Source organism: Salmo salar, chromosome ssa09 (assembly GCF_905237065.1).
Source record: "Salmo salar chromosome ssa09, Ssal_v3.1, whole genome shotgun sequence".
Lineage (NCBI taxonomy): Eukaryota > Metazoa > Chordata > Actinopteri > Salmoniformes > Salmonidae > Salmo > Salmo salar.
The window spans coordinates 87,897,998-87,924,417 of NC_059450.1; the positions used below are offsets into that span (position 1 = coordinate 87,897,998).

Here is a 26,420-nt window from a genome sequence, read left to right on the forward strand (position 1 = left end):
TTGTTAACAAACTATAGTTTTGGCAAGTCGGTTAGGACATCTACTTTGTGCATGACACAAGTCATTTTCCAACAATTGTTTACATACAGATTATTTCACTTATAATTCACTGTATCACAATTCCAGTGGGTCAGACGTTTACATACACAAAATTGACTGTGTCTTTAAACAGCTTGGAAAATTCCAGAAAATGTCATGGCTTTAAAAGCTTCTGATAGGCTAATGGACATCATTTGAGTCAATTGGAGGTGTAGCTGTGGATGTATTTCAAGGCCTACCTTCAAGCTCAGTGCCTCTTTGCTTGACATCATGGGAAAATCAAAAGAAATCAGCCAAGACCTCAGAAAACAAATTGTAGACCTCCACAAGTCTGGTTCATTCTTGGGAGCAATTTCCAAACGCCTGAAGGTACCACGTTCATCTGTACAAACAATAGCACACAAGTAAACACCATGGGTCCACGCAGCTGTCATACCGCTCAAGAAGGAGACGCCTTCTGTCTCCTAGAGATGAACGTACTTTGGTGTGAAAAGTGCAAATCAATCCCAGAACAACAGCAACAGACCCTGTGAAGATGCAGGAGGAAACAGGTACAAAAGTATCTATATCTACAGTAATACGAGTCCTATATCGGCATAACCTGAAAGGCCACTCAGCAAGGAAGAAGCCACTGCTCCAAAACCCCCATAAAAAAGCCAGACTACGGTTTGCAACTGCACATGGGGACAAAGATCGTACTTTTTGGAGAAATGTCCTCTGGTCTGATGAAACAAAAATAGAACTGTTCGGCCATAATGACCGTCGTTATGTTAGGAGGAAAAAGGGAGAGGCTTGTAAGCCGAAGAACACCATCCCAACCGTGAAGCACGGGGTGGCAGCATCATGTTGTGGAGGTTCTTTGCTGCAGGAGGGACTGGTGCACTTCACCAAATAGATGGCATCATGAGGGAGGAAAATTATGTGGATATATTGAAGCAACATCTCAGACATCAGTCAGGAAGTTAAAGCTTGGTCGCAAATGGGTCTTCCAAATGGACAATGACCCCAAGCATACTTCCAAAGTTGTGGCAAAATGGCTTAAGGACAACAAAGTCAAGGTATTGGAGTGGCCATCACAAATTCCTGACCTCAATCCTATAGAAAATTTGTTGGCAGAACTGAAAAAGCATGTGCGAGCAAGGAGGCCTAAAAACCTGACTCCGTTACACCAGCTCTGTCAGGAGGAATGGCCAAAATTCACCCAATTTATTGTGGAAGGCTACCCGAAACGTTTGACCCAAGTTAAACAATTTAAAGGCAATGCTACCAAATACTAATTGAGTATACGTAAACTTCTGACCCACTGGGAATGTGATTAAAGAAATAAAAGCTGAAATAAATAATTCTCTCTACTATTATTGACATTTCACATTCTTAACATAAAGTGGTGATCCTAACTAACCTAAAAAATGTTATTTTTTACTAGGATTAAAAGTCAGGAATTGTGAAAAACTGAGTTTAAATGTATTTGGCTAAGATGTATGTAAACTTCCAACTTCAACTGTACCTATGTTTTTCTTCTATTATAGAAGTGGGGATGAAGGAAAGCAAACAGGGAGGAAGCTACTTTCAACTACTGAGATGACCCCAAAGATGGTAGTCACTAATCTATATACCAATATTTCTGCCTGGCCTTCAAGAAGATAACTATTTTATTCTGCACTTCTTTATCTAAGTGTTAGTAGCATACATGAATGTAAAGACAAGACACACCTCAATTTTTTTAACATTTATTTTCCAGTCAAACAAGAGTTGCACTGAAGTGCTAAGGAAAGATTCATTTCCGAACAACACGATTTAAAAAGGGGTATAATATTTGGACGTGATCTCTAGAACTAAATCAAATAATTAAGTGGATATGTCAGTTATGCCGTTGTATCTAAATAATGGAAATTGATCCAAATCTACAATTCATCTATTTATTCACACAGAGCACACATAATGAATCATAAAAGAGTCCCACGCTGAAAGCATACTAGTTGGCCTAAGGAACATGCAGTAAGTTTGGGAACCCTCAGGACCTCTACTTCTGAAACATGTCATTTGCAAACTAACAAGAAACACATGACTTGCAAACCAATAACGAAAGCCCAGTCAACAACTTCATAATTTTAAGAGAAATATGAAGAAAACATGGAAATGGCATGATAGTCTGAATAAAGAAAATACACACAAGTAGATGAGATTGTTTGAAAAGGCACTGTTGATAGCTGCAATGGTAGATCATGGTACTGCACAGCGGACCTATAAATGAAAATGTACGCACTCACTACTGTGGATAAGAGCATCTGCTAAATTACTAAAATGTAAGTATCAGAACTGTGGGTAGATGGAGTACAGCAATGGACAAAAAGTTGCATGTATGACTCACGTCAGGGACAACAGTAGCATTTTATCTAATCCTAACCTTCACCTTTTTCTCCTAACCTGCTGCGTAATGTCACTTCTGTCCATAGCTGTACTCCATATAGTCTCAACCTTAGTTTCCCATCTTGGTATGAAGATTCAGAGGCCCATTGCCTCTTGGGTATTGTCGTGTGAACCACCCTGATACGTCACATAACAAGGAAGTGTCATCTATACAACAATCATTGAAAAATAAAATCCCCACACTTTCCATGATTGTTCATATTTACAGTGGTCCTCCTCAAATATAATATTTCTCTATGTACATTTTGTAGTAGGAAAGCCTGTGTTTAGAAAATCATTGAGGTGATAAAGCAGCATTGCCATTTAAAAGAGTTATCCTCCTGGGCCAGCATTCATTAAGCATCTCAGATGAAGGCTGCTGATCTAGGCTCACTTTTGCCTTTTAAATCATAATGAGTAAGAGATGGGACCTGATCCTAGGTCAGCACTCCTACTCTGGAGACGACAATCCCTGACACCAGGTTGCATGTTAGGAGATGTATGTCTTGATCTTCTGTGTGATGGCTGCACAGCAGATGGGACACTTGCCGAGCGCCTCGGAACACTCCTTGCAGACGACCAGGTGCCCACAGGGGATGAAGACAATGCAGATGTCTCTGTCCATACACACTTTGCACTGTTTCTCCCTCTGCAGCTTCCGTAGTTTCTCTAAGGGATCCTCATCTGAAATAGGGGAGAAACATCAGTAGGTAACCGAGCACAATAAAGTAGGTAGAATACTGACCAACACAGTTTGATTCTGTTACTTCTATAGCCAAGCCTCACGTAGGCCTACAGTGTGAATAGCATTGTGATGCTATTGTGATGGATTGGAATATGCAGATGGGTAAACTACGTCAAATTGCAAAACCCTGTAGCTCTATTCAGGAATTTTTGACATATCCTGTAAACCTCATTACCAGTTTTGATAGAACAATGCCCTGATATAATGATACTATCCAGCATTGCTAACTGTGAGACACATACCATGGTTCTCTGCGGTCTCTGCGTCGCTGTCAGGGCCTCTGTTAAAGCAGTCCTGCAGCAGAGTCTCCAGAGTGGAGTAGCCTGTCCCAGCCCTGCGTATCCTCTCCAGTATAGTCCTCTCTACCAGGGCAGGCTCCAGACCCATTTCTACCGCCCTCTGGGCCATAGCTGACCTCAGCACCTCTGCACAGAGAGATGGAGGACATTGAGCCTGTTCCAGTCTGTGTCAGAAATAGCACCCTACACTATATACACGTAGAGTGCCTTCGGAAAGTATTCAGACTTTTTGCATATTTTGTTAGGTTACAGCCTTATTCTAAAATGGATTCAATTGTCCTGCCCCTCAATCTACACACAAAACCACATAATGTCAAAGCAAAAAAGGGTTTAGAAATGTTTGCTAATTTATAAAAATAAAAAAATATATCAAATTTACAGTCTCAAATCAAAAGTTTGGACACACCTACTCATTCCAGGGTTTTACTTTATTTGTACTCTCTACATTGTAGAAAAATAGTGAATACATCAAAACTATGAAAACACACATGGAATCATGTTGTAACCAAAAAAAGTGTTAAATCAAAATATATTTTATATTTGAGGTTCTTCAAATAGCCACCCTTTGTCTCGATGACAGCTTTGCACACGCTTGGCATTCTCTCAACCAGCTTCACCTGGAATGCTTTTCCAACAGTCTTGATGGAGTTCCCACATATGCTGAGCACTTGTTGGCTGTTTTTCCTTCACTCTGCGGTCCAACTCATCCCAATTGGGTTGAGGTCGGGTGATTGTAGAGGCCAGGTCATCTTATGCAGCACTCCATCACTCTCCTTCTTGGTCAAATAGCCCTTACACAGCCTGGAGGTGTTTTGGGTCATTGTCCTGTTGAAATACAAATGATAGTCCCACTAAGTGCAAACCAGATGGGATGGCGTATCGCTGTATTGCACCTACTCTGCGTCTCAAAGACACGGCAGTTGGAACCAAAAATCTCACATTTTCCACCGGTCTTATGTCCATTGCTTGTGTTTCTTGGCCCAAGCAAGTTTCTTCTTCTTATTGGTGTCCTTTAGTAGTGATTTCTTTGCAGCAATTTGACCATGAAGGCCTGATTCACGCAGTCGCCTCTGAACAGTTGATGTTGAGATGTGTCTGTTACTTGTTAACTCTGAAGCATCACAATTATTTGCACTGCAATTTCTGATGCTGTTAACTCTAATGAACGTATCCTCTGCAGTAGAGGTAACTCTGGGTCTTCCATTCCTGTGGCGGTCCTCCTGAGAGCCAGTTTCATCATAGCGCTTGATGGTTTTTGCGACTGCCTTGTCTGACCATGTCTTGAAGTAGTGATGGACTGTCGTGTCTTTGATAATTTGAGCTGTTCTTGCCATAATATGGATTTGGTCTTTTACCAAATAGGGCTATCTTCTGTATTCCTTCCCTACCTTGTCACAACACAACTGATTGGCTCAAACGCATTAAGGATAGAAATTCTACAAATTAACAAGGCACACCTCTTAATTTAAATGCATTCCAGGTGACTACCTCATGAAGCTGGTTGAGAGAATACCAAGTGTGCAAAGCTGTAAAGGCAAAGGGTGGCTACTTTGAAGAATCTCAAATATAAAATATATTTTGATTTGTTTAACACTTTTTTGGTTACTACATGAGTCCATGTGTTATTTCATAGTTTATGTATTCACTATAATTCTACAATGTAGAAAACAGTAAAAATAATGAAACTCTGGTGTGTGCAAACTTGACTGGTACTGTAAATATTCAGACAATTTACTCAGTACTTTGTTGAAGCACCTTTGGCAACGATTACAGCCTTGAGTGTTCTTGGGTATGATGCTACAAGCTTGGCACACCTGTATTTGGGGAGTTTATGCCATTCTTCTCTGCAGATCCTCTCAAGCGCTGTCAGGTTGGATGTGGAGCGTTGCTGTACAGCTATTTTCAGGTCTCTCCAGAGATGTTCAATCAGGTTCAAGTCCAGGCTTTGACTGGGCCACTCAAGGACATTCAGAGACTGGTCCCGAAGCCACTCCTGCCTTGTCTTGGCTTGTGTGTTTAGGGTTGTTGTCCTGTTGGAAGGTGAACCTTCATCCCAGACTGAGGTCTTGAGCGCTCTGGAGCAGATTTTCATCAAGGATGTATTTTTCTCTGCTCATTTTTGCCTCGATCCTGACTAGTCTCCCTGCCGCTGAAAAACATCCCCACACCATGATGCTGCCACCAACATGCTTCACCATAGGGATGGTGCCAGGTATCCTCCAGACTGGTCACTACCATAAAGGCCTGATTGGTGGTGTGCTGCAGAGATGGTTGTTCTTTTTGGAAGGTTCTCCCATCTCAACAGAGGAACTCTGGAGCTCTGTCAGAGTGACCATCGGGTTCTTGGTCAGCCCCCCCCGATCGCTCAGTTGGCCAGCTCTAGGAAGAGTCTTGGTGGTTTCAAACTTCTTCCATTTAAGAATGATGTGATGTAGGGGGAATTTTGGGGGGGACTCTTCCCCAGATCTGTGCGTCGGCACAAACCTTATTCTAGACAAATCTAGTCCAATCAATTGAATTTACCACAGGTGGACTCCAATCAAGTTGTAGATACCTCTCAAGGATGATCAATGGAAACAGGATGCGCCTAAGCTCAAATTCGAGTCTCAAAGCAAAGGGTCTGAATACTTAAGTAAATAAGGTATGTTTATGTTTTAATACATTTGCAAACATTTCTAAAACAGTTTTCACTTTGTCATTATGGGGTAGTGTGCAGATTGCTGAGGATTTTCATTTATTTAATCAATTTTAAAATAAGGCTGTAACATAACAAAATGTGGAAAAAGTCAAGGGGTCTGCATACTTTCCGAAGGCACTGTATCTACACCACTCCCCCCTTTTTTGTCTAGTTCCAAAACGAATAAATAAAAAGTGAAAGGGGCACAACTTTTTTATACCTGTTCCGTGACTTGAACATCCATTCAGGTGACTTGAAGCCTGGAAAAATCAATAGAAAGAAAGAATTTGATATGGTAGGAGTCATGTAAGGATAGGTACAGTTTAATATGTTTGACCGCAGGTTTAGGGGTTAGAGGTCAGGGTTAGGAGGATGAAGTCTTTGAGACTTACAGCATTGTTCCAGCCAGGACCTTGTAACTGAACGCTACTGACGAACTCCTGTCCTTTCTCTGCCAGCAGAAAACGACACCTGGATTAAAACATGACACTCAACGTTAGTGACGTGCATATGGTTGTTTACTTTCTATTGAGTGTGAGTGACGTGTGTTTTTACCCCGGATAGTGTTTGGCGTGCTCCTCCCAGGGATTCTCGTCCGGCTGCCAGCCCTTCAGACCTCCACCACAGCAGAAACACACCACACGGTCTGGAGCTCCTGCACCAACACAGACACACACAAACTGGTTAGGATATGTCCCTGGTCCCCTCCTCCCAGGCCCTTTTACCACTGAGTAGCAGGTAACTACATTTTGAATTGTATTTGTTAAGTTACTTTTCTCACAGCCAAAGCTCTAATCTACCCCGCTCCCAGGTCTCACCTGTGTTGTAGAAGCCTGCTCTGGCCAGCCTCTCGTGGTCAATAGGGTGCTGGATTCCTGCAAAGCTGCCTAGCCTCTCCTCAAAGCTCTGCATGGGGACCCAAGGACCCGGGCGTGGCCTGGTCTCCTCCACCTCCCCCTCTCTCCCCGCCTGAGAGGGGAGGTTCCCCACATCATGCCCCAATATGAAGAAGCAGTAGGGGAAGTGCTTGGAGTGCTCCCCCCATGCCGTGTCCCCAGGCTCCCAGCCCCCCAGCATCCCTCCACAGCAGAAGCACTGCACCCGGTCGCTCTCCCCCAGATAGAAGAGCCCTGCCTGGGCCAGCTCTCTAGGCCGGACCGGGGATGTGGAGGGCCACGGGTCTAAGGTGTTGAACCGGGAGTCTTCGCTGACCATGTGCGGGACCATGGGGTAGGTGGTCTCATCCACCACCTCTCCCGTTCTCAGGCGGAACTCCATGTCCTCGGCGTCTTCGTTGTAGTGGGGTTCGTTGGTCAGCATGGCACCTTGAAGAGAGTTGACCCTGGAACGATGGGTGCAGCTCAGGAACTTACAGTTGGGGGAGACCTGAAACATTACAATAGTAGTATGATAATTTGGTAGAAACAGGAGATAACGTAAAAATATATATATTTTTAAAAATAATAATGTTTTGCACACGTGTCATCACCCTTCTCATGCTTACCTCCGCGTGCCTCTCTGCGGGTGTGTCCCCTCCACACCAGTTCTCAACAGTTTTGTGGCAGCTGAAGCAGCGCACCTTGTCAGCCTGTCCTGTGAAGTAAAACCCAGCGCGGGCCAGCCTTTCCGCTGACACCTGCTGGGCCAGGGGGGAACCCCGGAACGAGTCCAGCCGCATGTCCATCATGGACCAGTCTACTGCGTGGTCTGACTCCAGATCACTGTCTCTCCCAGGGCCTGACATCACGACACAGGGACAGGGCTACCTGAGATGGATGGGCTGGGGGGAACAAACAAAAGTCATTTCCACCATGTAAATACATAAGTTTGACAATAGAGAGCATTGTATTTCCTAAAGTGGCACTAGATGGCAATATGCACATTGCTATGGATATTGAGATGCTGTGCCTTTAAGACAGGAAAGAGTGTGTGGTCACATGGAGGCGTTGGCTGTTACATGTGAGGGCTGGGGAGGCAGGAACAGGCTCTTTAAGATACGTTCTCACACTGCCGGGCCGCCCTGCTCACCACAGGAATACAGAGAAATACGCAACGACCCACACAGCCGAATGTAATCAACACTTATTATTTTAAGTGAGCACTGGGCTCAGTTTTCCTTTCTTTCCAATTATCTGCTCTTTAAAACAAAGCTCAGCATTTTGTAGGAAAGGAGTTACGTAACGCCTACTTTGCGATGTGAATCAATCAGCCCTCTCTAAGTAGTGTGTTGCAACACGATCAGTACCCAGCCTTATCAATGTTACGGTACTAACACACCACAAATCCCCAACAGGGAGGATGAGGAACCGGTCAGCTAGAACAATCAGCTATTTCACCTCAGGCTGTATTCACCAATCAAATATTATCCAATCCCATCACTATTCCTGTTGTCAACATTAATGCAATCAATTACATACAGTACATGGCTGCCATGCCTTGTGTTAGGCTAGATAAGTTGGCTATAGCAGCAACAGACAGCCACCCAGGCTACCAACCATAGAATTACCATTTATATGGAATAGAATTAGGCTACTGTCTGTGCTAGCAAACAACCAACCAATATTGGTTATGTTGGTTGTAATATTTTGTATACCAGCCATCCCCATTGCAGCAAGCAAGGCTTGCTTCAGAATGAAAAATGCACTTAGACTGGAAGTTGTCATGGTTTCAAAGGCAGCACTCTCACACTATAATGAAAATGTCCCTTGGCAGATTGCTGTGAAAACAGACATGTAGATGACTAAAAATAGACGTGATGATGATGTCCAAGGAAAGTTTGCTGTATCCACTCCTCCCCATGCTCTCTCTGACGGCTCCAAAAGGCATCATGTGGATGCTGTCATCATCAACAGGCCCCTGAGTATAACATATTCTTGACTCTGAACTGGCTATGTGTTCATGATTGTATAACTAGAACTGCACTGCAGCACTTGTCTTTGTGGCTGAGGCCCATCTGTTACTGACCAGAGTTGAGCCTTAATCCCAATGCACAGGAAGGATATGTGGATAGATAGATGGCACCACTTGGTCGAATGACAGCAATAGGCTGATCATACATGTACGCAAAGTGTATGTCAATGGTTCTGGGAGACCTTTTCGGCACAGTAGCGCCGTGTCCGCGGTTCAAACTCCACTCTGACTCAATGTTCTCACTCAATGCAACAGTCAGACGGACACGTGGGGGGTGGGTGAGGTCCATTGGGCGGCCACGTACATTCTGGAAAGTTCACAAGCTCTTGTTTGTGTCTATAGCAAGACAAAAGTCCCAAACATAAACATAGGTTGACGTGAATCGCAATGTGCTGCCGATTGACCTGTTTGAGAGTTGGCACAGTTGAGTACTCTGCTGGGCATGGATGCGCACTCTCAGGTATTACATTCTTCCAATGTTAAGTATGACATAGTTAAATAAAACACACGCAATAACGAAAACTAACTAGGCAAACATTATCTGTCTATAGTGCACTGATCAGTCGATATTGAGCTGGTTCGCCATAGACAGTAACGTAGTACAACAGACGAGCCGTCAACCATAACAGTTGAAAATACATCGCAAAGACATAACCAATACGCATACCTTGGAAAAGCTTGGATGTCAACTTGTGCCTGTGAGGTCTCGGATGATGCCTGTCTCCTTTCCAAATAAGACAGATCACCAGTATTTTTGACCAGACTATTTGACCCTGGTTTCGGGAAGTAAGTTCAGCGTTGGTGTTGTTCTGCGCACCACTACAGGCGCAGCCACCTGACCACCATAGCGGAAATGTATAGTTTATGACGTAGAAAAAGGGAAGGTATGGTATGTTTGTGTGACAAGACCAAGATGGCGGCTTGACCTTACGCTTTTTATGTTTTTACCGAGCTCCGCACCAAACTTCAGAAATATTGTGAGAAAAAAAATGGTTAACTGTCATTACTATTACTGGTTTTATTTGTTCAAGATATAAGAACTTTCCTGTGACTGGAATAATAATTGGATAATTTATTTCGGCATGTTCATGGGAAGTCGTGACAAAAAAAGAAAGATAGAAGCTAGCCGTTCTATTGCTAAGCAACAAGAGAGGAACGTGCTTATAGACAACTGCCATATCTACGCTTGGCCTGTGGATAATATGCTGTTGAAGATGACGAGTTCCCCTCTTTACCGGTTCCTCCGTGCAAACCTCCACCCTGCAAAAAAACCAACATGGACTCAGATCGTGGCTACTACCCTCTCTTTACTCATCAACTCCAAGTCTGACTCCATTGAAGAAATAGTAGGCGCGAACACCATGGTAATCGAAGGCTTGAAACAGACTGTGGAGTTTGCATATGGTGAAATCAAGGATGTGAAAATGAGTGGCTAAAGTTGAAAAAAGTGTGGAAAAGGTGGAACAGAATAACAATGTATACCATAGACGTCTCACTGATCTGGAGCAATACACAAGATGGAACCTGAGACTCTAGGTGGAGAATGGGGATGTGCGACGAAAGGCTACCCGCATCTGCCAATAAATTATGTCTGCAGAGAATAACGAAAGTTGGTGATACCATCGACGTTGTGCATCGCCTCGGCAAGAAGCAACAGCAAAACGATTCAAGACCAAGGGGTATCATCATCCTCCTCTTCACTGCCAGATTCTACAGGGATGTTGTCTGGAAAGCTGCTAGGAAGAACGCCTTCCTTCAGAGCCATGGTATGCGTTTCGCCGAGCATCTCAGCCCGGAGGACATAGAAAGAAGGAACAAGTTGTGGCCAACGATCAAGAAAGCACGAAATGAGGGAAAGGCTGCTTAGGACGAGGCTTCATCAACGGTTCGGAAATACGTATTCCTCCCTAGAATCTCACCAGAAGGAACAGATTGATGGTTTCAGCCATGGTATTCTCATTTTCCTTGTACTGATTTAACGTTACCAAACAAGCCCCAGGTGACAATTTTTTCGGAATACTCCGGTACCTCAATAATTTATTAGTTTGTTCTTGTATGACCAGACCAGAAGAAGGCCTATTTTGTTTACAAATTCACGAAGACGACTGAAAGTTGTATTTTTTTGTTATGCATACAGTAACTAAGATACTGTTTTAAAGGGGCATACATGTCTGCTCTGACTTTACACGGTTATTGTTCTATTTAGTTATTAATACTTATTTCCAAGTGAAAAAGGTCCTAGGAATGTGTATATGTAAAACATGTTTTATTCTTTATTTTTTTATGATCAGTTTTCATATGCACTTAAAATAGTAGGTACCCTTTTATTTTTTTAATTATTATTTTGTATTTTATTTTTATTTCTCAGAATACTCCCTGATTACACTAAAGAGGGTTTTTAGTCTCTCTTACTACAGAGAACCCTTGGTGTGGTCTTGAACATAATCTTCAGTTGAGTTCAATTTCAAAAGCCGAATAACAACTAGCTCAGAGTTTATGGTTTAAGCTAATTTCACTTTAAGTTGACTTAAATGGTGCAGATCTCGGTTCCTTATGGCTTACATTCACTGCTTCCACGTTATTGACTCATCCTACAGTTTATACTTTCATATTATATTTGTTGTTTTATCTTTGTCTATAGTTTCTCTTAATGCTAGGGGGTTACGAAACAATGTGAAGCGCAAGGCCGTATTTTTTTGCCAAACAATTTAGAGCTTTTTTCAAGAGTCTCACTCAATTTCTGCTGATGTCAACTTCTGGAGGTCTCAGGGGCAACGATATTTGGCTTTCCCATCGATCTGAACGCTCCGCTGGGGTCACAACAATGAAAAATACCTTTGGTGGAAATATTCTACACTCAGAATGTGACCCCTTTGGTCACTTTATTTGTCTTGTGATCAGTTACAATGACATTACGCTCATTACTGTAAACTTCTACGGGTACAACACCAAACATGAGAATGATGAGTTGCTTGAATCTATAGAGAAACATATACTTGTCCCAATTCGTTATTATTGATAGGAAGGCACTCTAACATTACTATAGATAATTCAACTGATAGATGGCCACCAGGTAGTCCAACCAGTCAGAATTTGGGTTTAATACTTTTTATGGAAAAGTTTGCTCTTACTGATATGGAACGAACTGCAAAAATCTCTGAAGCTGGAGACTCATATCTCCCTCACTAGCTTTAAGCACCAGCTGTCAGAGCAACTCACAGATCACTGCACCTGTACATAGCCCATCTGTAAAAAGCCTATCTACCTACCTCATCCCCATACGGTATTTATTTATTTATCTTGCTCCTTTGCACCCCAGTATCTCTACTTGCACATTCATCTTCTGCACATGTACCATTCCAGTGTTTAATTGCTATATTGTAATTACTTCGCCACCATGGCTTATTTATTGCCTTAACTTACCTCATTTGCACTCACTGTATATAGACTTTTTGTTTTCTTTTGTTCTACTGTATTATTGACTGTGTTTTGTTTATTCCATGTGTAACTCTGTGTTGTTGTATGTGTCAAATTGCTATGCTTTAACTTGGCCAGGTCGCAGTTGCAAATGAGAACTTGTTCTCAACTAGCCTACCTGGTTAAATAAAGGTGAAATAAAATAAATAAATACAAATATATGGAGAGAGGTTTCTGGCTGACAGATCATTCACTTGGAGTAACAAAACAGGTTCCAGACAGTCCAGAATAGATTTTTACAAATATTTGTACTACTCCCCTCACAGACCATAGGGCCATTTACATTGATATCAAAATATTTACCCCTGATACTAACCTTGGTAGCGCATCCTACTGGAAGTTAAATAGCTCATTATTAAATAATGATATAGTTAAGTTTGAGGTTAAAGATCTGCTCTCACACTTTTGGGAAAGGGCTTGTGAAGAAAAATCTTATTGCAAGAACTGGAGCTTTAAAGAGCTTTAAATTTGAGATGTCCAAATACCTTAGAAAATTGATTGAGTTACAAAATAAACTGGATAATATATATAGATTAAATCAACTGATAATATATATAGATTAAATCAACTGGATAATATATATAGATTAAATCAACTGGATAATATATATAGATTAAATCAACTGGATAATATATATAGATTAAATCAACTGGATAATACATATAGATTAAATCAACTGATAATATATATAGATTAAATCAACTGGATAATACATATAGATTAAATCAACTGGATAATATATATAGATTAAATCAACTGGATAATACATATAGATTAAATCAACTGATAATATATATAGATGAAATAAACTGGATAATATATATAGATTAAATAAACTGGATAATGCTTATAGATTAAATCAACTGGATAAAATATATAGATTAAATCAACTGGATAATACATGTAGATTAAATCAACTGATAATATATATATAGAATAAATAAACTGGATAATACATATAGATTAAATAAACTGGATAATATATATAGATTAAATAAACTAGATTATATATATAGAATAAATAAACTGGATAATATATAGATTAAATAAACTCGATAATATATATAGATTAAATAAACTGGATAATATATATAGAATAAATAAACTGGATAATATATATATATATATAGATTAAATAAACTGGATAATATATATATAGATTAAATAAACTGGATAATATATATAGAATAAATAGACTGGATAATATATATAGATTAAATAAACTGGATAATATATTAATTAAACTGGATCATATATATATTTGGTATGATCCAATTTATGTGTGTGTATGTATGTATCTATGTATGTAATATATATATATATATATATATATATATATATATATACTGTAAGTTGACTTATATATATACACACATACAGTTGAAGTCGGAAGTTTACATACACTTAGGCTGGAGTCATTAAAACTCGTTTTTCAACCACTCCACAAATTTCTTGATAACAAACTATAGTTTTGGCAAGTCGGTTAGGACATCTACTTTGTGCATGACACAAGTTATTTTTCCAACAATTGTTTACAGACAGATTATTTCACTTATAATTCACTGTATCACAATTCCAGTGGGTCAGAAGTTTACATACACTAAGTTGACTGGGCCTTTAAACAGCTTGGAAAATTCCAGAAAATGTCATGGCTTTAGAAGCTTCTGATAGGCTAATGGACATCATTTGAGTCAATTGGAGGTGTAGCTGTGGATCAGGGGCAAAAATCTGATATCAACTTTGGAGGGGACAATTACATTAAATTTTCTCAAGAGCAATTCCTGAGGGGGACACCAAAAGTAGTGCTGTAACACATAGCCTACATTGTAATATGGTAAATGTATATTGAGGAACCAAAGAAATAAGGTGTTTGCCGTACTCCTAACTACCGGTACCCAAAACTACACAACTAATCACAACAGCAATACCATTGCCTTTAACAAATCTTAGTTCAGTCACCAGTTTAAGTTGAGAGTGGGGGTATCCATGGCATTTTCCAATTATGTTCCTATTTTACAAGTAAAACAAATTGAGAACCTTTCATAATGTTGCCAAACAAAGACTCAACAAACTTACCTGAGACTCCCTGTCTCTGCCAGTCTGTCCCAAACTCTGCTGTCTGTGTGCCATCTGTTGCCTGTTCTGCCTAATGACATCATTGTGAAACATTTCCATTAGAATTTCATTTCTTTCTTATGAACATTTTATCAACTAGTCTTTGAGATATTACTTTGCGTTTTGGTGTACTGAAAAATACTCTGATGTCCGTCTTTTATTTTTCTGCCATTTTTCTACCTGGCTGGCTGGCTACACACACACAAAGTGTGTAGGTTATTTACAGTAGGAGATGGGCTTCTATCATCTTATCTTTTATCATTCTATTTGGGCTTCGATCTAAAAGGTAGCTAGCAAATGTGAAACGGATTAAAATGACAAGAGTTGACAGCTGTATGAGTTCACCATTTACACAACATATGCTGCAACCTTTTGTAATTTTAATAGTTTGTTTCATATTGGCTGGCTTCCAACAATAGCTGAATTTGCAAAGCTAGTGAGCACCAATTCCGTTTCAGTGGTGTTTGCTATAATCTTTGCTACCCAGGTTAAACAAAGGTGAAATAAAATAAATAAATAAAAGTTCCCTTGCGACAATTTAGCTTTTGTAACGAGACCATTAAATATATTTAAGACAATGGTAGAAGAGAGTGTAGTTCTGTTCAGTTTGGACTTCAGTTTATCGCTAACCTTATCACAGGGACTTTGAAGCACTAATTTACATCATCTGCATGCTGATCTTGGAATAAATTGACGATAGCAAAGATTCCATCTTTGACGAGGCCACATAAATGGAATAGGTACTAGCTAGCTTAATAGTTCATATTTGCGCGCTAGCTCTGCATATTCAGCTAGTGTGTGTGCGCGATTGACTGGATTAACCTCACGTCAGTTACGTTCATTGAGTGCCTTTCAGACAGTAGATACGACCCCTCTGTTACCTTGCCAACTAAGGAACTGGCAGTGGATCAAACTATTGTGAGGCAAAGGGTGGGGGGGTCGCAATCTTTTGAAACTTAAAAACGCGCTATTAAGTGTCTATAATCAGCACAATTGCTTTCATTGCGTATTATTAATATGATTTAAATTACATAGTTATGTTTCAGTGATATATTGGAGGGGACAAATCATATTTTTCCCAGGATGGGGGGGGGTCGTGTCCCCCCCCGTCCCCCCGGGATTTCCGCCCCTGCTGTGGATGTATTTCAAGTCCTACCTTCAAGCTCAGTGCCTCTTTGCTTGACATCATGGGAAAATCAAAAGAAATCAGCCAAGAACTCAGGAAAAACAATTGTAGACCTCCACAAGTCTGGTTCATCCTTGGGAGCAATTTCCAAATGCCTGAAGGTAACACATTCATCTGTACGAACCATAGTACACAAGTATAAACACCATGGGACCACGCAGCCGTCATACCGCTCAGGAAGGAGACGCCTTCTGTCTCCTAGAGATGAATGTGGCTCAGTTGGTAGAGCATGGTGTTTGCAACGCCAGGGTTGTGGGTTTGATTCCCACGGGGGACCAGAACAGAAAGAAATGTATGCATTCACTACTGTAAGTCGCTCTGGATAAGAGCGTCTGCTAAATTACTCAAATGTAAAATGTAATGTACTTTGGTGCGAAAAGTGCAAATCAATCCCAGAACAACAGCAAAGGACCTTGTGAAGATGCTGGAGGAAACAGGTACAAAAGTATCTATATCCACAGTAAAACGAGTCCTATATCGACATAACCTGAAAGGCTGCTCAGCAAGGAAGAAGCCACTGCTCCAAAACCGCCATAAGAAAGCCTGACTTCGGTTTGCAACTGCACATGGGAACATAGGAAATTTGTGGGCAGAACTGAAAAAGCGTTTGCGAGCAAGGAGGCCTACAAACCTGACTCAGTTACACCAGCTCTGTCAGGAGGAATAGGCCAAAATTCACCCAACTTATTGTGGGAAACTTGTGGAAGGCTACCCACAACGTTTGACCCAAGTTAAACAATTTAAAGGCAATGCTACCAAAAACTAATTGAGTGTATGTGAACTTCTGACCCACTGGGACTGTAATTGGTCCATTCAACAACAGAGTGATACGAACCTTGTTTCAGCAGGATTTTGCATAGCTTATGTCATGCATTATTGGAACGGTTTGATTGATAATATCTGTTAGAAAAAAGTTTGGGTGTTGCCACACACATTCCTGCTTTTTCCTTTAAAATGATTCATAAATATCCTGCCAACCACTATATGAAGTTAAATAAAAACAAACTCAAATTGTACCTTTTGTAATGACCACCCAGAAACGGTGTTGCATCTTTTTTGGCATTGTATTCATGTAAGGGATCTGTGGCAAGACATCAGTAGATTTATAATTGAACACATTTATGAAGATTTTACACTATTATGGAGAGATGTACGACTTGGATTCTTTACCTACGATAGAAATAAGTTGAAACAATTTTATGTAATTTCATTTCATCCTTTTGGTCAAATTTCATATTCACAAATATAAATTTAAAAAACCAAACACCACATTTTCTTACCTTACAAAACGAAATTGAACTATATTTTAAGACAAATACTCTACTAACAAAACAGCTGTTACACTTATAATTCTATGTATGTCCCTTAAGGTCATTGTGTAATGTGATATTGTACCCCCTAGCCCAATTGTCCTTTGTAAATTCTTTATATATACTTGTGTTCCTCATGTACTTTTTGTATTGATTTGTTATTAATAATAAAAAAATAAAAATAGGTACGTGTGTGGGGGGGGTTACGTTGGGAAGCATGACTAATTGGCTGTTTTGATGAGAGTTGTTTTGATACAACAACACAAAAATGGATTTGGGGTTCAACAGTTGCGCAATGATAGCAAACACGATGACAGGTTATGACAGTAAAAGCATAAACATGAAAAAGTTTCACGCCAATATAGAGAAAATAACAAAAGCTGAGAGAAAAATGTACATCCTGGCATTTACCAGTAACACGTGCCATTTCGGAAACTTTGGGGGAAAAAAACTTTATATTGGAGTTGTGCCAGTCATTCACATGCGTATTTTCCCTGTCATTGGCTAGAATAGTCCCACCTGATCTTGCCGCACTTCCTTTTTTGAGGACATGTATTTCCATTGTTAAAGCGGTCACTTGACCATTTTGTCAATCTAATAGATCATCTTTGGCTATACATTAACTTTCAATAAGGGACTTTAAACAGCCGAGGCTGCTTTATCTTTTTCTTCATCCTATCAAAAATGTTTTTTTTCTATGCTCAAATCTATGCTCAAATCAATTATCCATATTTTATGTCTCCCAAGGCTACACACACAGAGCCAAGAGAGAGATTGTATCATCCCTGACCAAAACAGAAGTAATATGGGAAGGATATGGACATTTCTGTGGTTTTAAAGGGGAAATGGCACAGATCCTTCTTTCTAAAACCACCCAGACTTTCTGTGACGTTTACACGTTAGGCCTATGTGACATCGGAAATGTGATATTGCCATTTAATTCCATATTTGGAGTTGTTCATTAATCTAAACATCCTCTTACCTCTAAATGTATTTTTATGACCGATTCATTGAACTCAAATAGCCTATAATAATAATTTATTACATTTTATAGTGCTTTTCATAGACTAAAAGCATTTCAAGAGCAAAAAACAAACAAGCAGTATACTGTATCATGACAGGTCAACCAATAGAGGCCAAGTCTTTGAATGCTGCATCCTCTGCAGATGGAGAGGGTCAGTTCAGGGCTTCAGCGGAGACAGCTGGTCAGAGGATGGTAGATGATATTGATGGAGTCTTCTGATGATCTTGTAGAGGGCAAGTCTGGGAACCAGCCTGACTCTTACAGCCAACCTCTTCCACTCTGTGTAACACCACTTGGGTGATGTCTCAGCAGCTCTGGGGGCCAGAAAGCTCACAACACAAAGTTCAGAATAGTAGCCAGTCGTCCTCACTATGAGCCCTCTGCATAAGCTCTGTCTCCCAGTCCTCTCACGCTTTAGGCGACTCCTCAAATGATGTTAGCAGAAGATCAGAAATTGGCAGCCAGGTGAAACAAAAAAGATGGTACTCTGTCCAGATGCATTTTTCAAAACCAGACATTAGCTAAATTAGCCAAGCCAAAGAGTGTTAACCTATCAGTCAATCTGCAAATACGTGGTTCAAAAATCCCAGATATAGGCAATAAAAACTCAAATGTTATCGAAAAACTAAAGCGCTGATTAAAAATCAACAATTAAAATCACCTAAAAAGTATTAAATATGTACACATTCACAGGAGCTCTGGTCTGCAACCTGGCTGCAACCTGGTCTCAGAGCATTTCATATTATTCTGTACGTAAATCTGTGATTCTCAATTTAGTGTGATACTGTATGTTACGTTTCATATGGTATATATTCATTTTTGAACATCCATCACCCATTTCATATGATATGTTACGAATTACAATTCATATTATATGTTATGAATTTGTTAAATATACAATATGTTATGAATTTTCAAAATGTTTTATATGTTACGATATCTAGCTAGGCTAGGGTTAGTGTAAGGTTAGTGTAAAGTTTAGGAGTTATGATAAAGGGTTAAGGTTAAGGTCATGGGAAGGGTTAGCTAAAAGGTTTAAGGTTAGGGGAAGGGTTAGCTAACATGTAAGTAGTTGCGAAGTAGCAAAAAAGTAGTAAATTGTTAATTAGCTAAAATGCTAAAGTTGTCCATGATGGACATTCAATCTCGCAAACTTTGAGTTGCTAGACGTTAACATTACGCCCACCCATCCACCCTGACCAACCACTCTAATTTTGTTTTGCCTTAAGAAACAATCTGTCTTATGTAACCATACCAAACATAATATATGATAATACTTTTAGTGTCCCGGATTTATGTGTACTACGTTGCATCTAGTCTATGAGACCAGGCTGAGGCTGCTACTAGGGTGCCATGACAACTATAGAACTCGTGTGCTTTGACATAGGCCTGAAATATGGAAATCGTGATTATTTAATCTTCTGATTTAATCAAGCCTATTGTTTTCCTGTTCTATTTTGGAAAGAAGTTTAAGTGACAAGCTGATGGGACTATGGACTATAGGTGACAAGCTGATGGGACTATGGGCTATAGGTGACAAGCTGATGGGACTATGGGCTATAGGTGACAAGCTGATGGGACTATGGGCTATAGGTGACAAGCTGATGGGACTATGGGCTGTAGGTGACAAGCTGATGGGACTATGGGCTGTAGGTGACAAGCTGATGGGACTATGGGCTATAGGTGACAAGCTGATGGGACTATGGGCTATAGGTGACAAGCTGATGGGACTATGGGCTATAGGTGACAAGCTGATGGGACTATGGGCTATAGGTGACAAGCTGATGGGACTATGGGCTGTAGGTGACAAGCTGATGGGACTATGGGCTATAGGTGACAAGCTGATGGGACTATGGGCTATAGGTGACAAGCTGATGGGACTATGGGCTATAGGTGACAAGCTGATGGGACTATGGGCTGTAGGTGACAAGCTGATGGGACTATGGGCTGTAGGTGACAAGCTGATCGGACTATGGGCTATAGGTGACAAGCTGATGGGACTATGGGCTATAGGTGACAAGCTGATGGGACTATGGACTATAGGTGACAAGCTGATGGGACTATGGGCTGTAGGTGACAAGCTGATGGGACTATGGGTTATAGGTGACAAGCTGATGGGACTATGGGCTATAGGTGACAAGCTGATGGGACTATGGGCTATAGGTGACAAGCTGATGGGACTATGGGCTATAGGTGACAAGCTGATGGGACTATGGGCTGTAGGTGACAAGCTGATGGGACTATGGGCTGTAGGTGACAAGCTGATGGGACTATGGACTATAGGTGACAAGCTGATGGGACTATGGGCTGTAGGTGACAAGCTGGGACTATGGGTTATAGGTGACAAGCTGATGGGACTATGGGCTATAGGTGACAAGCTGATGGGACTATGGGCTATAGGTGACAAGCTGATGGGACTATGGGCTATAGGTGACAAGCTGATGGGACTATGGGCTATAGGTGACAAGCTGATGGGACTATGGGCTATAGGTGACAAGCTGATGGGACTATGGGCTGTAGGTGACAAGCTGATGGGAATATGGGCTATAGGTGACAAGCTGATGGGACTATGGGCTATAGGTGACAAGCTGATGGGACTATGGGTTGTAGGTGACAAGCTGATGGGACTATGGGCTGTAGGTGACAAGCTGATGGGACTATGGGCTGTAGGTGACAAGCTGATGGGACTATGGGCTATAGGTGACAAGCTGATGGGACTATGGGCTATAGGTGACAAGCTGATGGGACTATGGGCTATAGGTGTCAAGCTGATGGGACTATGGGCTATAAGTGACAAGCTGATGGGACTATGGGCTATAGGTGACAAGCTGATGGGACTATGGGCTATAGGTGACAAGGTGATGGGACTATGGGCTATAGGTGACAAGCTGATGGGACTATGGGTTATAGGTGACAAGCTGATGGGACTATGGGCTATAGGTGACAAGCTGATGGGACTATGGGCTATAGGTGACAAGCTGATGGGACTATGGGCTATAAGTGACAAGCTGATGGGACTATGGGCTATAGGTGACAAGCTGATGGGACTATGGGCTATAGGTGACAAGCTGATGGGACTATGGGCTATAGGTGACAAGCTGATGGGACTATGGGCTATAGGTGACAAGCTGATGGGACTATGGGCTATAGGTGACAAGCTGATGGGACTATGGGCTATAGGTGACAAGCTGATGGGACTATGGGCTATAGGTGACAAGCTGATGGGACTATGGGCTATAGGTGACAAGCTGATGGGACTATGGGCTGTAGGTGACAAGCTGATGGGAATATGGGCTATAGGTGACAAGCTGATGGGACTATGGGCTATAGGTGACAAGCTGATGGGACTATGGGTTGTAGGTGACAAGCTGATGGGACTATGGGCTGTAGGTGACAAGCTGATGGGACTATGGGCTGTAGGTGACAAGCTGATGGGACTATGGGCTATAGGTGTCAAGCTGATGGGACTATGGGCTATAAGTGACAAGCTGATGGGACTATGGGCTATAGGTGACAAGCTGATGGGACTATGGGCTATAGGTGACAAGGTGATGGGACTATGGGCTATAGGTGACAAGCTGATGGGACTATGGGTTATAGGTGACAAGCTGATGGGACTATGGGCTATAGGTGACAAGCTGATGGGACTATGGGCTATAAGTGACAAGCTGATGGGACTATGGGCTATAGGTGACAAGCTGATGGGACTATGGACTATAGGTGACAAGCTGATGGGACTATGGGCTATAGGTGACAAGCTGATGGGACTATGGGCTATAAGTGACAAGCTGATGGGACTATGGGCTATAAGTGACAAGCTGATGGGACTATGGGCTATAGGTGACAAGCTGATGGGACTATGGGCTGTAGGTGACAAGCTGATGGGACTATGGGCTGTAGGTGACAAGCTGATGGGACTATGGGTTATAGGTGACAAGCTGATGGGACTATGGGCTATAGGTGACAAGCTGATGGGACTATGGGCTATAGGTGACAAGATGATGGGACTATGGGCTATAGGTGACAAGCTGATGGGACTATGGGCTATAAGTGACAAGCTGATGGGACTATGGGCTATAGGTGACAAGCTGATGGGACTATGGGCTTTAGGTGACAAGCTGATGGGACTATGGGCTGTAGGTGACAAGCTGATGGGACTATGGGCTATAGGTGACAAGCTGATGGGACTATGGGCTATAGGTGACAAGCTGATGGGACTATGGACTATAGGTGACAAGCTGATGGGACTATGGGCTGTAGGTGACAAGCTGATGGGACTATGGGTTATAGGTGACAAGCTGATGGGACTATGGGCTATAGGTGACAAGCTGATGGGACTATGGGCTGTAGGTGACAAGCTGATGGGACTATGGGCTATAAGTGACAAGCTGATGGGACTATGGGCTATATGTGACAAGCTGATGGGACTATGGGCTATAGGTGACAAGGTGATGGGACTATGGGCTATAGGTGACAAGCTGATGGGACTATGGGTTATAGGTGACAAGCTGATGGGACTATGGGCTATAGGTGACAAGCTGATGGGACTATGGGCTGTAGGTGACAAGCTGATGGGACTATGGGCTATAGGTGACAAGCTGATGGGACTATGGGCTATAGGTGACAAGCTGATGGGACTATGGGCTATAGGTGACAAGCTGATGGGACTATGGGCTATAGGTGACAAGCTGATGGGACTATGGGCTATAGGTGACAAGCTGATGGGACTATGGGCTATAGGTGACAAGCTGATGGGACTATGGGCTATAGGTGACAAGCTGATGGGACTATGGGCTGTAGGTGACAAGCTGATGGGACTATGGGCTGTAGGTGACAAGCTGATGGGACTATGGGCTATAGGTGACAAGCTGATGGGACTATGGGTTATAGGTGACAAGCTGATGGGACTATGGGCTGTAGGTGACAAGCTGATGGGACTATGGGCTATAGGTGACAAGCTGATGGGACTATGGGCTATAGGTGACAAGCTGATGGGACTATGGGCTATAGGTGACAAGCTGATGGGACTATGGGCTATAGGTGACAAGCTAATGGGACTATGGGCTGTAGGTGACAAGCTGATGGGACTATGGGCTATAGGTGACAAGCTGATGGGACTATGGGCTATAGGTGACAAGCTGATGGGACTATGGGCTGTAGGTGACAAGCTGATGGGACTATGGGCTGTAGGTGACAAGCTGATGGGACTATGGGCTATAGGTGACAAGCTGATGGGACTATGGGCTATAGGTGACAAGCTGATGGGACTATGGGCTATAGGTGACAAGCTGATGGGACTATGGCCTATAGGTGACAAGCTGATGGGACTATGGGCTGTAGGTGACAAGCTGATGGGACTATGGGTTATAGGTGACAAGCTGATGGGACTATGGGCTATAGGTGACAAGCTGATGGGACTATGGGCTATAAGTGACAAGCTGATGGGACTATGGGCTATAGGTGACAAGCTGATGGGACTCTGGGCTATAGGTGACAAGCTGATGGGACTATGGGCTGTAGGTGACAAGCTCTGCTCGAACAACGGCTATATTATGACGCACCTTAGAACTTGTAAATGTGCGCCAGAAGAGTACTCTGTCCTAGACCTATCCAAAAGGCCCGAGGATGCGCCTCAAGCTGCGGAACCTTCTACAGTTCATGTGGAACAGGAGCTCCAACAGCGGGCCCCAATGTGTGCCATATATCCGCGACATCAGACAGCTGCAGAGCGAGGGCTCCCACCGAGTTTATCTCGGTGAAACCGAGTTTCCAGAGGGTCTGATCACCGGTGACATCTCCGCGGCAACGAACGCCTCAAGCAGCAGACACAGCTGGAGCGTCCACGCGGGAGGTCAGAGAGGATGGGTTCCATGGAATTACAGACTACTGTTCCACTGTAGCGGTGTCTCCTCACTGCAGCCTTCAGGGGAAATATTTGAAGAGTTGTGTGGCAGTTTAAGGGAGAACTACGGGAAATGTGCGATTGTGGTGAACAATCATAGCTGGAAAGGTGACGATTGTAACTCGGTTTTCGCGGGGAACGTTCATCACCTGCCTGAGGCCCCGGTGGATCTCATACCTATGAGCTGCTGCCCAACGGTGGCGCGCGCGTACGGGCACGAGCTTATTCAAATCCCGTTCCAGTGCACGCACCTAAGCCCTCTGAACAGCGCTTGGTCCACGGTGAAGTGGTTTGCGACCAACGACGGTGGGAAGTATTCGGAGACCATTTACGACCGTGACACTCTACATAAATACGTCTATTGGAATGAACTGATGGAGGGAGCTCTGAAGAAGATGACCAAGAGGAAATGGGAGGAAGCATTGTCTCGAGTTAGGAAGAATGAGAATCATTACCTAAATGACAAGCAGTGACAACGGGTTAATTCAGACTATATAAAACAGATGCATATGACATTGGCTAAGGGACTTCTTTTGTTTCTTGGTAAAAGTATAGTTTCCATGTATTGTGAGGTTAGTGCTATGGTCTCTGCCAAACGGTCTGAACCTTTATGGCGTAGGATAGTGTGCTCACCCCATACTGCAATGTTATTGATTCAAGTATGGTTCCTGCTCCTCCTCAATCACAACTGTACATTATCAAATGCTATGACTCATCAAGATTCACAACCAAAATAGAATTTAATAAAACTTGTTACAGATTATCAATGTATTTGGAATCAAAGGAATGCAATGAATTTACAACCAAATCACATGTTCAGACAGTGAAACGTGTTTTAAATAGGCCTGGATATTAACATACACTACCGGTCAAAGGTTTTAGAACACCTACTCATTCAAGGGTTTTCTTAATTTAAAAAAAAAACTATTTTCTACATTGTAGAATAATAGTGAAGACATCAAAACTATGAAATAACACATGTTATCACCCTTTACCTTGATGACAGCTTTGCACTCTTGGCATTCTCTCAACCAGCTTCATGAGGTAGTCACCTGGCATGCATTTCAATTAACAGGTGTGCCTTGCTGAATGTTAATTTGTGGAATTTCTTTCCTTCTTAATGCGTTTGAACCAATCAGTTGTGTTGTGACAATGTAGGGGGGGTATAAAGAAGACAACCCTATTTGGTAAAAGACCAAGTCCATATTATGGCAAGAACAGCTCGAATAAGCAAAGAGAAACAACAGTCCATCATTACTTTAAGACATCAAGGTCAGTCAATACGGAACATTTCAAGAACTTTGAAAGTTTCTTCAAGTGCAGTTGCAAAAACCATCAAGCGCCATGATGAAACTGGCTCTTATGAGGACCGCCACAGGAATGGGAGACCCAGAGTTACCATTGCTGTAGAGGATAAGTTCATTGTGTTACCAGCCACAGAAACTGCAGCCCAAATAAATGCTTCACAGAGTTCAAGTAACAGACATCTCAACATCAACTGTTCAGAGGAGACTGTGTGAATCAGGCCTTCATGGTTGAATTGCTGCAAAAAAAACACTACTAAAGGACACCAATAAGAAGAGACTTGCTCGGACCAAGAAACACGAGCAATGGACATTAGACCGGTGGAAATTTGTCCTTTGGTCTGGAGTCCAAATTGGCTATTTTTGGTTCCAACCGCCGTGTCTTTGTGAGACGCGGTGTTGGTGAACGGATGATCTCTGCATGTGTGGTTCCCACCGTAAAGCATGGAGAAGGTGGTGTTATGGTGTGGGGGTGCTTTGCTGGGGACACTGTCTGTGATTTAGAATTCAAGGCACATTTAACCAGCATGGCTACCACAGAATTCTGCGCCGATACACCATCCCATCTGGTTTGGGCTTAGTGGGACTATCATTTGTTTTTCAACAGGACAATGACTCAACATACCTCCAGGCTGGGTAAGGGCTATTTTGCAGATGGAGTGCTGCATCAGATGACCTGGCCTCCACAATCCCCTGACCTCAACCAAATTGAGATGGTTTGGGATGAGTCGGACTGCAGAGTGAAGGAAAAGCAGACAAGTGCTCAGCATATGTGGGAACTCCTTCAAGACTGTTGGAAAAGCATTCCAGGTGAAGCTGGTTGAGAGAATCCCTAGAGTGTGCAAAGCTGGCATCAAGGCAAAGGGTGGCTTTTTGAAGAATCTCAAATATATTTTGATTTGTTTAACACTTATTTGGTTACTACATGATTCCATATGTGTTATTTCATCATTTTGATGTCTTCACTATTATTCTACAATGTAGAAAATAGTAAATATAAAGAAAAACCCTTGAATGAGTAAG

At 42.1% G+C, this 26,420-nt stretch overlaps 2 protein-coding genes across 2 annotated transcripts; one reads left to right on the forward strand and one right to left on the reverse strand.

The window, feature by feature from the left end:
- Positions 1-1,755: 1,755 nt before the first annotated feature.
- Positions 1,756-9,947, reverse strand: LOC106612162 (E3 ubiquitin-protein ligase XIAP). Its single transcript, XM_014213097.2, has 8 exons — positions 9,747-9,947; positions 7,674-7,949; positions 6,988-7,555; positions 6,725-6,824; positions 6,562-6,640; positions 6,390-6,429; positions 3,436-3,618; positions 1,756-3,132 (listed from the first exon to the last, which is right to left on the reverse strand). The coding sequence occupies exons 2-8, from the start codon at positions 7,911-7,913 to the stop codon at positions 2,939-2,941; spliced, it is 1,404 nt and encodes a 467-aa protein (XP_014068572.1). The 5' UTR covers positions 7,914-7,949; positions 9,747-9,947; the 3' UTR covers positions 1,756-2,938.
- A 13,869-nt stretch (positions 9,948-23,816) lies between these two features.
- LOC106612129 (uncharacterized protein C21orf140 homolog) lies at positions 23,817-24,566 on the forward strand. The gene has a single exon (XM_014213018.2). It carries the CDS (start codon positions 23,817-23,819, stop codon positions 24,564-24,566), a length of 750 nt encoding a protein of 249 aa, XP_014068493.2.
- Positions 24,567-26,420: the final 1,854 nt, after the last annotated feature.

What these genes read in the sequence shown, in the direction of transcription:
- LOC106612162 (XM_014213097.2), bottom strand. Translation starts at nt 7,913, where the DNA reads ATGTCAGGCCCTGGGAGAGACAGTGATCTGGAGTCAGACCACGCAGTA. An exon ending in GTCCTGGCTGGAACAATGCT is followed by an intron (nt 6,430 to 6,561) that starts GTAAGTCTCAAA and finishes TGATTTTTCCAG; the next exon opens with GCTTCAAGTCACCTGAATGG. An exon ending in AGAGACCGCAGAGAACCATG is followed by an intron (nt 3,133 to 3,435) that starts GTATGTGTCTCA and finishes CCCCTATTTCAG; the next exon opens with ATGAGGATCCCTTAGAGAAA.
- LOC106612129 (XM_014213018.2), top strand. Translation starts at nt 23,817, where the DNA reads ATGCGCCTCAAGCTGCGGAACCTTCTACAGTTCATGTGGAACAGGAGC.